This window comes from Thunnus maccoyii, chromosome 19 (genome assembly GCF_910596095.1).
Source record: "Thunnus maccoyii chromosome 19, fThuMac1.1, whole genome shotgun sequence".
Lineage (NCBI taxonomy): Eukaryota > Metazoa > Chordata > Actinopteri > Scombriformes > Scombridae > Thunnus > Thunnus maccoyii.
The window spans coordinates 4,592,029-4,605,849 of NC_056551.1; the positions used below are offsets into that span (position 1 = coordinate 4,592,029).

Genomic DNA, 13,821 nt, shown 5'->3' on the forward strand with positions numbered 1-13,821 from the left:
GTGCTCTGAACAGCCGCAGTGTGATTCGTTATTTCCTTCCTCTGATGGGTATTTCTCCTCTCAAACACACACACACACACACACACACCAACACTGAGTCCCAGACCTCTGGCTATTTCCTGTGTCAGGGGGGACATTATAAAGCCACATTATGTTCGCTATGAGCCTCCATATTCCCCCATCACTGAAATCATCCTGTGTGTGTGCGTGCACGTGTGTGTGTGTCTGCGTGTGTGTGTGTGTGTGAGAGAGAGAGAGAGAGAGAGAGAGAGATGAGAAGACCGTACTCAATTTCCTGGGAAAGGAGATGTGAAAGGCCATGATATTACACACACACACACACATACACACATACAGAGTGGTTTAGTTGATGCGTTTTGAAGACACAGATCATCAGTCTCAGTGAAACATTTGAAACAGGACACACAGATGAGCTGCAGTATTGATCAGGACAGTATTGATTTATAGATATGTTTTTAGACGATCGCTTTCTGTGTCTGTAAAAGAAATAATCTGGAAACTCTGGATGTTCATCCTTTCTTTCTTCTTTGTTATTTGTTCTTTTGTTTTAATTCTTTCCGTCTTTCTCGTCTCCTTCTCTGTCACCTGGCAAGTGTGAGAGTAATGATTATTCTTGCTTCAGCTGAAGTGTCTGACATCGATACTGTAGACAGCTTTTCACACTTCATCTTCCACTAACACCATTAACACCGTCTATTCCTAACCTAAGCCAAAGTGCTTATTGTGTCTAAACCTAACAAACCTTAACCATGCTCAGAAAGCTCAGAGAAGAGTCAGTTATATTTGATAGAATTCACATCAATGTTTCATCATCTTTCTTTAAGTTCTGGAAGGATGTGACAGTCTGGAATGTGACAGCAGCTCTAGAATTCAACTCATAATGACACAGATTGTTCTGCTGAGTTCACTCCTTCATTCGCTCATGCTCACAATAACATACACTCAATAGTTTTACTCAATAGTGAGCAGCAAATTGAGATTTCAGACGCTTAATCATCATTCTGCGTCATCGCGGTCAGCTGTAGAACCACACAACAGTAGTGTTTGCATCTGTAAAAGAACAACGTACATGTGTACCTCTGAATCACCACCCACAAGAAGGTAGGACATCATCATCATCATCATAGCTACACTGATGAAAAACAGCGACGTAAAAATAGTGACGAGCGTGAATGGGATGGATGCAGCGGATGAATAGAACAGAAAACTTACTCACTACAAAAAAAAAAAAAAAGGCTAACAGGATGTCAGGCTGGATGAATTAAGTTAAACAAAATAGCGATTCAGACTCATAATCAGGCTGATCCAGGGAGAGGTTCTGCTCCAAATTGAGGTAAAAATGTTTTATTGGTAACTGTGTTCTTGAAATATTAGTCTATGAGTGATAAACCAAGTATTTAAGGATTTGATGGTGACATGTACGGAAGAAAATTTGTGTCAAAATATAATATTTAACCCTCCTGTTGTCCTCGGGTCAGTTTTGACCCGGGAGGACAACAGGTGTCATTATGAGCTGTCATCAAAAAAATCCTGGCTAAACTTTTACATATACCAGTCTGCCATAATCCATCAACATATTTTCCTCTGATCTCAACTATAGTTAAAATAATTCATCATTTCGTAGTCAGGATACTGTTTTGAAACCGTTTCAAAATTGACCCGAGGACACCAGGAGGGTTAAATGAATGAAACAGAAGTGTGAGAGAGAAAATGAAATGGATGAAAGGGGGGGGAAAAAAAACCACTGTCCTGTTCGTTGGACCTCATGAGCTGCTCCAGTGTTTGTTACTTTTTTTGTGAGGGTGTGTTGAATTCGATGGAGGGGGCGGGGCTAGCCGGGTGGCTGCACATCAGAGTCAGTGAGAGTGTATGCAGGGAGGTTCTTTGTGGGATAGATGGATGGAGATGTCAAGAAAAAGAGATAAGAATAAGCCAAACTGCTGATATTATTATTGATAACTGCTGTTATTTTCTGCTCAGATATATGACCAGCTGATACATTGACTTGAATATACACACATACTGTATACAGTATACATACACTTCCATGTTAATACACAGTCAGTCCAGTCCAAAATACATATAGTAAGGCCACAGAAAACACACACACACACACACACACACATACTCAGTCTCAGAGTTAATACAGTGTCATTAGTGGTCAATTAAAGCGCTGTGACTTCACTGGCTGTCTGACTCTTTGATGTTGTGGCTCTTGGCGAGACCAGACGCCATCTTGAATTCATTTACAGGCTGCAGTGTAAACACGCCACACAACCGGACCTTCTGCTCCCGCTCCTCTCTCTCTCTCTGCTCACTCTCTTTACTTTACTTTCAACTGATCTGTTTCACTGATCTGATACTTGAATTTTGCAATTTCATTACTTTCTGTCTTTCATTTGAGCAGATGTGACTTCTTGAGATTATCACTTTTTGGATTTTATTCTAATCATTTTTTAGCATTTTTTTTTCTGTTTCACCTGTTATGATGCCTTTTTTTCTTTATTTTCCTTTTTTATTTCCTTTAAAATCTATTCTTCATTTGTTCATCTTGACTTTCTTTCTTTCTTTCTTTCTTTCTTTCTTCTTTTACATAAGCAAGAACGTGACTGATTTTCTGCAGACTCATTTTGATGTCTTCATCTGTTTTGTTCTTTGTTTGCTTGTTTGTTTGTTTTGCTTTTTACTGGTTTGGTACTTTGTTGCTTGTGGTTTGACTGGTTCTCCTTTTCTGTTTATTTACTTATTTATAATTCTTTAGAAATAAAATGACTTTTTTTTATTAATTTAATGACTGCATCTTGAAGTGAGACTGAGAACAGGACATTTGATTATATTTCTATTTTGTTACTGTCTCTATAAAATGAGTCATATGAAGGTATAAATACTCAAACACTGTGCTGTGTCTCACCATATTTTCCTGGAAACCGTCCTCTGTACCACCAAAAAACACATAAACATCCTCGCCGTCGGCCGTGATGCTGAAGCGGTTCGACTCACCGGGGTCAACGACTGGAGTATAAAGATCAATGAAAATCTCAGCAGCAGTGCAGCAGGTTTGTGACTGAAGTGAAGAAAAGAGGAGCGACTAACTAGGTTACCGCTGATGGAGAAGACCAGTAAATAATAGATAAACAGTCTGCTGCCTGAGGAGACAAAAGACATCCTTCATTACAATTAATGGAAACTTCATTTGATCTATGAAAGGAAAAGCGTCATGAAGGTGTGTGTGTGTGTGTGTGTGTACGTCATGAGTCGCCTTTTTCCCTCCTTGAAGTATTCTTCTACACTCAGGCCAATTTATCCTTTTCCTGCTCTCACTTACACACTCTTCATCCTCCAGTCACACACACACACAGCTTTTTTTTTTTTTTTTTTTAGACGCAGGAAAAAATTCAACCGCGGCTCACATTCACTCATGTGTCACACCTCTCTCTCTCTCTCTTTCTCTCTCTCTTTGTCCGCCCCCCCAGTGTTTTCTGTCTAAGTAACTCGACCCCCCTTCAGTCACAGGTGCAGAATGGCTAAGACGCACACACACACACACACACACACACACACACACGCTGAGTCCACTTGTCTTCGCATAGGGGGCTCTAATCAAGCCACAGGAAGCCCGAGCTCCACAGGGAGTGTGTGTGCATGTGTGTGTGTGTGTGTGTGTGTGTACGTGTGTGTGTGTGTGTGTGTACGTGTGTGTGCGCGCTCAGTTACAAGTGAGTTGAAGAATGTGTTTCGGTCCATGAAACTCACTCTGTGTGTGTGATGGCTCTGCATGTTTTCAATTACACACAAGTATTTTTGCAGATGTGTGTGTGTGTGCGTGCATGTGCGTGTGTGTGTGTGTGTGTGCGTGTGTGTGCACGCATGTGTGTGTGTGTGTTTTCTGTCTTTACACTGTGTATCTTTTTTATCATCTGTCTATCTTTCATTCTATCACCCTGTTTCTCTCACTCTGTCTGTTATTTGTTTCCTACTTTTTATTACTTTATTTCTTTGTTTGCATAAAATAAAAACTTTTTCTTTTTTCTCACCTTTTTTTCTTTTTCGGTTTTTCTTATTTTTCATTTTTCTGTATTTTTTAAATTTTTCTTGAATTATTTTCTTTTTTTTTAGGTACCTGTATCCTTTGCTGGCTCTTTTTTTTATTCTTTCTCTTTATTTCTCTGTTTATAACTGACTTTTTGCTGTTTATCTTTGTTTTTATTTTAATTTTTTTATCATTTCTTTTATTCTGTAACTCCTTCAGTCTTTTTTCATTTTTTCCTCTCCCTCATCCTCTCTTTCTTTCCATACTCAGCCCCTTTATTTGTCTCTCTCCCTTTGTCTTTCCTAATCTTTCTCTCTCTGTACTGCATCATATGGAGTCAATTAGGCAGCCATGCTCAAAACTCTATGTATGTATGTGTGTGTGTGTGTGTGTGTGTGTGTACATCTGGTTCACATTAGTGCAATTGCAGGTTGGTAGAATAAAGGGCTCGGCTCGGAGGTGGTGGGTGGGATTTCCTTCCGCTTTCTCACAAACACACACACACACACACACACAAGCACACACACACACACACACACACACACACACACACACACACAGTTTTTCCCCCCATGTGTTTTGAATCAGGAACATAATTAACCTTCAGAGGATTCCGAGGCCGCGGCTCAGATCTCCGCTATAAAAATACATCTAAAAAACAGAAACCCCCCAAAAATATGTTTGATCCGTCTGCGGCGCGTTTGATTCGCTTTCCCACGTCTGCCTCCGGACTGGCTCAGAGCGCGGAGCGGCATGAGCCCTAAATGGAGATGAAACGAGCGCGTCTACAGGTGGAGAGGAATGAGACAGGTAGAGAGAGATGCGGTAAATGAATAGATGGAGCACGGTAATGATTTCTGTGTTCTGCTATTACACTGTAACTGAGAAAAGCAGAAAATCCTCCCATCCGAGAAGCTAACCGCAGAATGTTTGACATGAAAAATGATTTCATTGATTAGAATTACTGTATAATAGGTTTTGAGTTGTAGACATTTCCGTTATTTTTGCTTCCTGCGGTGTTAAAATGTTTGTGTGAGGGTGAATAAAAGACGAGATGAAAGTGAAACCAGCCAGTTAGAAATGAGAGAGGCAGAGGACAGAGAGGAGGAGGAGGAGGAGGAGGAGGGAGGGAGAGAGCAAAACAAAGAGAGAAAAAAATTGGACAGGCACAGGTGCAGCCATGTGTGTGTGTGTGTGCGTGTGCGCATGTATTTGTGTGTGTGTGTGTGTGTGTCTGTCAAGAGGTTTCGTGACTGCTCCTTTGAGTGTTCACATTCCAGCACATCTGCTTTGGATGAAGCATGGTAAACTGTGTGTGTGTGTGTGTGTGAGAGAGAGAGAGAGAGAGGGAGGCAGAGAGAGTGAGAGAAGAAAAAACATGACAGGAACATTTTAAAGTCTTTTATTGGGCAGTATTCTTATTTGTCTGCCCGTGGAAATGTATTTTTGGAGTCATATTAACGACAACACTAACAAAACCTTCTTAACCTGCAAGTGTTGGAGATTTGAGATGCGGCGAAGACAGAATAATGAGGAATTATATGTGTGTGTGTGTGATGATATTTCAGCAGTCACTCGGGTCTTCCTTTGGTTTCCAAATCCTTGTGCGTGGCATGTAAAGGGGCAGCAGGATTTTATTGCGTTTGACCTGGAAGTTGAAGTGTGAAGAAGACATTAGGAGCCTAACAGCCAGATGTAGGTGTGTCCTGTTGAAGGCTGCGGGTAGTTTGTTGCTAAGCGCCGTCGCTAACAAGTCTTCCAACAACTAAACATTACAAAACATTGTTGTTCACTGTCCTCCAGAGCTATTCATACTAGCATTTTCTAATCTGACTCCCATATCAACCGAACAACAATCAGTCAACAGTTTAACTAAAAACTGTGATACAAATGACTGCATTGTCACAGAGGGGGTTGAAAACCAGATGGCTCCTACAAAAAAAAAACCCGAACATACATCATAAACCTGGCTCAACTTTTTTGCCTTTAACACAATGCAGTGTCATCTGGAAAGATGCTACGTTGGCCAATCAAATACATGCAAGCGCACATTGATGGTAGAGTAATGAGTAACCAAATTTCTACAGTTTACCTGGTAGTCATAGCAACAAAAGATGAAATGACAGCTGTAGTGATATCTCTCTATATTTTGTAAAACCCTGTCTCGTAATTCTCGTCTCCCCTGTCAACCCTGCCTTCTAGAAATGATATTCATATACTGTTACTACTGCGACATAATTAGGGGATGTTTTTAATGAATATATATGTATGTCGATGACAAATGAATGTTTGTATGGTTATGTTCTGGCTCACAGTACTTAGTAAAGGTTAGTGCTAGATGGTAAGTCTATGGAGGTCGAAACAGAAATGGTTAATTCACTGTTGTCTATATCTAACCAAGAGCAGAACTCAGGATGTGAAGTCCTGCACTCTGTATACACACTACACACTGAAAAAAACAATGTGAACACAATCCTGGCAGCCACTACACTTCCTCCGAAACCTAACTGAAAAAACAAATTAGTAGTATATAAACGTATTTTCTGGGACACATGGTTGCACCAGTACTTGAAACAACACTTTTTGTTAACGCATGGCTGATCTCAGCCCCCCCACCGAAAGGTTTTGTCATGCTACAACAACATCACACTTCTTCTGCCTTTTCATAACTGACAAGGACGCTAGAGTTTCCTGGAAGATGTACCGTTAGTCATTTTGAGGAATTTGAACGACAAATGTTTGTCATTTTTTAATTTTGCATCGATGACAGATGCCATCTCATCATCACATCTCCACAGATTTATCCAGTAATGTCATCATTTTGTAATCCATTGTTTTGTAGCACTTTAGCATGTGTTGCCACTTTTGAACAACGTACTTTATGGAAGAATAATAGTGTGAGGATCGAGCTACGGGCGTAAAAGAAAAGGTGATTTTAGGCTCGTTTTAACCACGGGGCATATCAAACAGTACTGAGGAGGAAGAGCAGGAGGAGCTCGCTCTTCTCCTCTTTCTCCCCTCCTCGTTTCTACCAAAGCAGAGGAGCTGAAGGAGGAGGAGAGACAGAGAAGTTGAGCAGATGCTCCGCACATTTGGAGACAATAACGAGGAGAAGAAGCATCAAACACCAAACAAAGACAAAAAGCCTCCTTCTTTTTCTTTCTTTACTCTTTTCCCATTTTTCTCCCTTTTGTTTCCGTTTACTGTCTTTTTATCTGCGTCCAACTTTTAGCATTTCATTTTGTTCCGTTTATTGCTTTTCCATCCTCTTTCTAACAAAACCCTCCAGGGCCCAGCAGCATTCCCATCTCTGTCAACAACTTCTCTCAAACACTGCGAAGAAAAGAAAGTTTGTTTGTCTTCTTTTTTTTTTTTTTGATTTCTTTTCTCTCTTATTCTTTTAATACCACATTGATTGTGCAATGCGGTTGAAGATCGAATCAATGCTCCAAAAAAAAAAAAAATCATTCATTCACAATTTTCTTTCTCCAATTAAAGTTCAGCTGCTGTTTCTATTCTGGTACTCATAATGTTCTGTAACTGGTCAGACTGGTTTCTTCTGTGGTTCTACCTGTGGTTCAGATCAGTGAGCTACACAGCTGGTTGCTGTGAAATAATTTTGTGTGTGTGTGTGTGCTGTTAGCTCCGTGAGGAATCAGTTTTCAGTGGAATGTGTCTTTATTCTCTCCTGTTGTTGCCAAGGGCGACGCTTTGATGAAATCTGTGATGTTTTGTGCTCTGTGAAGATTCCCTGAATTCATCAAACGTCACGACAGAGCTTCTACTGGGTTCTATTAGAGTTTCTACTGGGCTGCAGATGATCATCTTCCTCAAAGGACTCCACTGGTTTCTGTTAGGGGTTCTATCAAAGGGTTCAGATGGTTTCTACTATGGTTCAATGCAGGGGACTGACTCTACTGGTTACCATAACTGTACAGAACTTGTTCTACTGGTTTTTCTAGTGTGTCTAGTGTTCTGGATGGTACAGATCATAATTTTACAACTGGTTCCATTGGTTTCTGTTAAGTTTGGTCACATGTTTGGTACTAAGAGCCAGTTTGGTATGCAAAAAATATTTTATACAACTGGTTCCACCTGTTTATACTGGGCTTCTATCACTGCACAGAGAAGTGTTTGTTTGGTCTCTATAAGGGCTCTTACTGTTCTGTTTGTTGTTGTTGTTGTTACTCCAAGATAGTAAGGAACTGATTCCACTGGTTTCTATTAGCTCTCAACTGTGATACAATAACTATTGATTTGCTTTGAGTGGTTTCCACTGTGTCACACATCATCATTTTTCCAACTGGTTTCCATTTGAACTGTGCAACCATCTCTGCATATAATAAAGAGATGGTTCTCTCATTACACAGGGAATTAGTTCAACTGGTTTCGATGAGACTCCCATCACAGAACCAGTTTCCACTGTGGTAGAACTGGTTTGGGGGGGTTTCAGATCATATTTTGACACCACTGGTCCCACTTGTTTCTACTGTGTGAACTATTTTGCAGAAGCGGTTCCACTTGTTTCAGTTGTTTTTCTATCATGACATAGAAAACTGGTGGAACTGGTTTCCAGGGAGTTTATTATGACTCTATTGTGGTTAAGTGATCTAATTTGGCTGGTTTGTACTTTATATCACTACACTTTTTTTATTGTGCTTCTATTGTCGTAAAAATGCTGATATTTTAATCAAAAGATTACATTCTCAAAGGAACTATTTGACATATGGGATTAAACAAAGTTTTGGTGGGAATATCTGGATGAGACATGTTATGGAAATTAGCCACATATGAAGGTTATTGATCAGAGATACAGTTGTTGTTTCCATCAGTGTTTCGACTGGTTTCTATCGTGGCTCCAATTATTTTTCTCTGGTTTGTGGTTTGCCATTTGTCAGTGAAGTGACAACACTGTCAAGGGTTTCTCTGATTGGCTCGAGGTCGGCTCGCTAACTGTGGGAATACTGATACTGCTGTGTGTGTGTGTGTGTGTGTGTGTAGGAAGTGAGGCTGTTATTGTGTCTCTCTAACATTCTTCAGACTTGAACACACTCTGCACCTGTTCCTGTCTGTCTGTAACACACACACACACACATGCACACACGTGCGTACACACACAAATCACAGCCTTTCGTCACCAGTCTAACAACACATTCGATGGGAAAATATGTCTGCAGGACATGAGACATAAATCCAAATATTTTCAACAGGAACAACACAAGTATCTGTGTTTTAGTGTGTGTGTGTGTGTGTAGTGTGTGTGTGTGTATGTATGTGTGTATATTCTTGTACAGGCTTTGGGTCAATAAATGTGGTTTTATGATCAGAGCACAAAGTTGGTTCTCAGAGGGGAGGGGAAGAGGAGGAGGAGGAGGAGGAAGTTTGAGGGGATTTTAGTTTAGCTCTAATGACATCTACAGACACTGTGTGTGTGTTAGTGTGTGTGTGTGTGTGTGTGTGTGTGTGTGTGTGTGTGTGTGCGTATGTGCCTGCATGCATGTATCTGTTGAGACTGAAAGATTTGGATCCCTAAACTTGTGCAAGGTGCATTTTGGGAAGGTACCAACCTCTCCCAGCTGATTAATTTATCTTAGCCTCATAAGTGTCAAGTTTTTTTTTCTGTGTGTGTGTGTGTGTGTGTGTGTGTGTGTGCATGTGTGTGTGTGCGTGTGTGTGCGTGTGTAAGTGTGTGTGGGTGGTGGGTGGGTGTTTCCTGACCTCAGCCTTTCATTCCCACAGTTCCCAGTGTTCCCTGCTCCTCAGGCGTTCCTGATTGTTGTGCCGTTTATCGCTGTGTTGGCGTCTTTCCGCGACCAGTCGTTTTCAGGAAGTAAACACAGTCGACACGCTCTGGAACATAACTTTTACTTTACAGGAGCAGCTGAACAATTACTCTGTGCAACAAATATGTGTCTGCAAATTTAGCTCCTTAACCGCGAGTTACGTATACTTGTTTGTGCGGAATATTTTTGAACGCATGCCGTACGGTTGAAGATTTGTGGATATGTTTTTTCCTACCATTCAAGTCAGCTATCGGTTGAAACCTCTTGAAACTTACTTGTTGTAATAAGTGAGTAATAAGAGTTGTGTAATCCATCACACTGAATATCAGGCCTGCTTTAATTTATGTCAGTAGCATTATCATTACAGTGCAGATGAGTGTAGACTTAATCATCAGTGCATATAATTAGTCTACATTGCATAACCTCCTAATGATAATGCAACAAAACAATGGATGCTTGAAACTGTAGAATAAACATTGAAATTAAAATAACAAAGCAGCAAAGCAACCTTGGATGATTCTGCAAAAACCTTTCAAAACCATTTTTTTAACATTTGAAATATTCTTGCAGTCACACCTGTGATGTCGGGTGTAATAAGAAGTCAGAAGATGTAGTTTGGGTTTGATGTTGTTGGATTAGAGGTGAAGTAAGAAGCTTGTGGATGTTTTATTCCCTTGATTCCTGAGAACACCCTCTAAAGGTGTAGAGTCCGTGCTTTTTATCAGAATGTTGAAAGCTTTTTCTATTGGTTGTAAGCGTCGTCCTCACTTTATCCCTTGTTTCCTTGCTTAGGACCACTTCTTTTATGTTCCAAATTACATCACGAGCGGCCTCACTAAAGGAAACTCATCAAGGGAAGACAACATGTTAATGTGCAAATCAATACAGTCTTTATATAACATCTTCTACCTCTTCTGCCTCCATCCTTTTTCACACCTGTGCACACCTGGCTGCAGAAACTAGCCTAGACTGTCATGTTGCTGTTTGTTCTGAAGACCTTGTACCTTTAAGAGTGCAGGACGGTAACACAACTAGTTAAAGGGAATCAGTGCCAATTTTCCCTCTCTGAAGTAAAAGCAGAAAGCGGCAGCACAGCATTGAGCCTTTTTGGTGATTTGGAAAATTGTCAGCAGGTTTCTGTTTGACAGAAACTGTTTTAAGCCGTTTTCTGTTTTTAATAATTTCTCTCAGGGAGTGTGGGAAGTGAGATGATGTTTTTTATAATGCCCCCAAGTGATTGTTTTTTCATCTTTTTCTTTTATTTCTTCTGTCTGTGTTTTATCATGAGATTTTTTACCACATCTGTGTTCCATTCATATGCAAATACTCTAAAGTTAACAAAGCAACCCATGTCTTTTTTGGGGGATAGAGGTAGATTAGGTGTAGCTATGGAGCGGTGTTATTCATTTTAATGTGAGTCAGTGGGGGAGACGTAGAGAAGAGAGCTTTCAACAGCTGTTCCAGGGTTTGCGTCATGGCTGAGTGTTCGCACGCTATGCACACACACACACACACGCACTTACACACACACAGGCATGCTGTGGGGACCCCCAGTCAAAGGCATGACCAAACACAGGCATTGTGTTCTCATGCAGCCGCTGTGTTAGTGAGGAAGAACGTCACCTGTTTTGAGTGATGACAAGCTGCTGGTTCTGCTTGCAGACTCACGTTTTACTGCATGTTTGCTGCATGACTGCTGCGCCGCTGCTGCTGCCGCTCCCCCTCTGAGAGGAGTCGCTCACAAGAATCACCGCTTTGTTCCTTTTTTTTTAGCCGTCAAACTAGTCTGAGCGAGAGGACGACTGACAGAAAACGTGTTGCGGCTGATGTTTATGTTAGGAACTATGTTATAGTCGTTGCAGCTAAAGTGGTGGACGCTGTAGATGCTATAGAAGTGATCGCCATGGCTACGACTGGAGTGTTGAGGTTTGCATTGACAAACCTGAAAGTTTTTACAAAATTAAAAAATTGTAGTATTAAGTTTAAGGCTAAACATTTAATCAAAAGTCTGTTTTAAAAGCTTTTAATCTTATTTTAAAGAGCATAAAAATGTATTTTTTGAAAATAAAAAAACAAATAAAATAATACTTATTTATTCTGATAATTAAGTTTAAAAATGACTAATTTTACAAAATGTAAAAATGTAATAATAATTTACAAGCTTTTTTTTTTTTTTTTTTTTTTTTTACCAAAAACCTAAATATTTTTATACTATATTATTATTATTATTATTATTATTATTTAAAACGCTTTTTTTATCTGCTAATTTTTACTTACAGTACAAATAAAAAGTTTTTTTTGAAAATGATTTTTAAAAAGTTAAAAAATGTTACAAAATGTAAAATAATAAAGATATCAATTCATGCATAACCTAGCTTTAAAAGTATTAATGACTTAATAAGCCTAAAATATTTATAAAGAAAAATATTTTTACATTAATAACTATAAAGAATTGCAGACTGTGTTGAATCAACCTGTCTTTCTATTATTCACTAAGTGATTTTAGTTGAATTTGGACAAAGTTTCCAGAACAGCTGAAGTATTTTTCCAGCCTGTAGATCAGAAGCAGAGGCCAACGACAGCTCAGGAAGTATTGTGTTCGTCCAATCAGGTGAAAGAAGGGTTGATGTTGATGTGAGATCATGGAAAGGACGTCTGTCTGAAAACGATCACCGCTGAGCCTCAAGGAGAAAAATGAGAGAATGGAAGTTTTGCTGTTTGTGTTTGGCCGGGAGATGTTTTATTTTGATCAGTGTTCTGACTTCGCAATGACGTTGTGTGTGTTTCTGTGTTTGTGTTGCAGGTGTACGCTCCGTCTGCCAGTACAGCCGACTACAACAGGGACTCACCGGGTTATCCCTCATCGAAACCTCCCAGCGCTGGCTTCCCAAGCTCGTTCTTTATGCCAGGTACTCACACACACACACACACACACACACACACACACACACACACACACACAGGTCTGTCCCTCATCAAAACTCCCTTACACTGGATACTGGAGCACAGACAAAATAAGTTGGAGAGCCCTAAGCTGAAAGATGTTCTCAGATTAAAATCAGCAAAATATTTCACTCGTACATTTTATTGCTTGTTGTAATAGATACCGAGATAAGACATTCATCTTTTTCAGGAGACAACAGAGATGTCAACATGGTTGTTACGAACTTTGCAGCTGTTGTTAGGTATTCCTGCTCTCACATCTAAAGTGCGATAATACACAGATCAAGACCAGTCTTTTCAATAACTCTCCTGATCAGCTGCAGAAGCCGTACTGTAGCATCGGACACTTCCCGGAGAATTAAACGGCTGACCTCCACAACATGCCTCTAATATCATTCTGGTATTAACAGGAGCTGCAAGTTAATTTTGTGCATCTTTTAACTCCAGAGGATACTGTCTGTATGTATACTCTCTCTGATTGGACTGGAACTTTTGCTGATTTGTAGGATGGTAAATATAAAATGCTCTACCTCATGCATGCACTTTTGGAAGGGGTGTCTTACCATAAAAATTACCACACCAGATCAAGGTTTTTCCCCTTTTTGAGGCCATTATTCATACATATCAGGACACTTTGCTGTGTTTTATTATATCTATTCTGTAGTCACTTACCATAAGTGAAAAGAGAAGCTATTTTAAAAGTCATTTTAATGTTTGTTTGTTTGTTTCGGTTTCACAAGTAAGAGTTAAATCAAGCAGAACAGTTCTTTACTTGCAGTTTCATATACATCAGAGCTGATCAGAGGTGGTTAAACTTTTGTGAAGAACTTTGTTTGAGGTGTTCTGTTATTTCATTTAAATGGACACTTGCCAGCCAATCAGACAAGTATTTTGTGTGGACACAGTGTAATGGTTTTATAACTGGTTTTGTTGAAGCACATCCGACTGTTTGAGAGTTCTTCTAACTCTGTGTCTGTTCACTACAAACAATGCTCATGATGGTTCAAATATTAGTATTTTCTTCCAGACACTCTCCTTGGTGTC

The 13,821-nt window shown here is 39.8% G+C and overlaps 1 protein-coding gene across 12 annotated transcripts in view; it reads left to right on the plus strand.

Annotated features, from left to right (window-relative positions):
- The window catches only part of LOC121885499 (transcription factor 4-like), a 333,572-nt gene that overhangs the window by 280,872 nt on the left and 38,879 nt on the right, over positions 1-13,821 (plus strand). For all 12 annotated transcript variants that reach the window (XM_042395007.1, XM_042395003.1, XM_042395006.1 and 9 more), the window contains one exon: positions 12,638-12,743. In XM_042395007.1, coding sequence (XP_042250941.1) covers positions 12,638-12,743 — 106 coding nt within the window. The remainder of the gene's footprint in view (positions 1-12,637; positions 12,744-13,821) is intronic.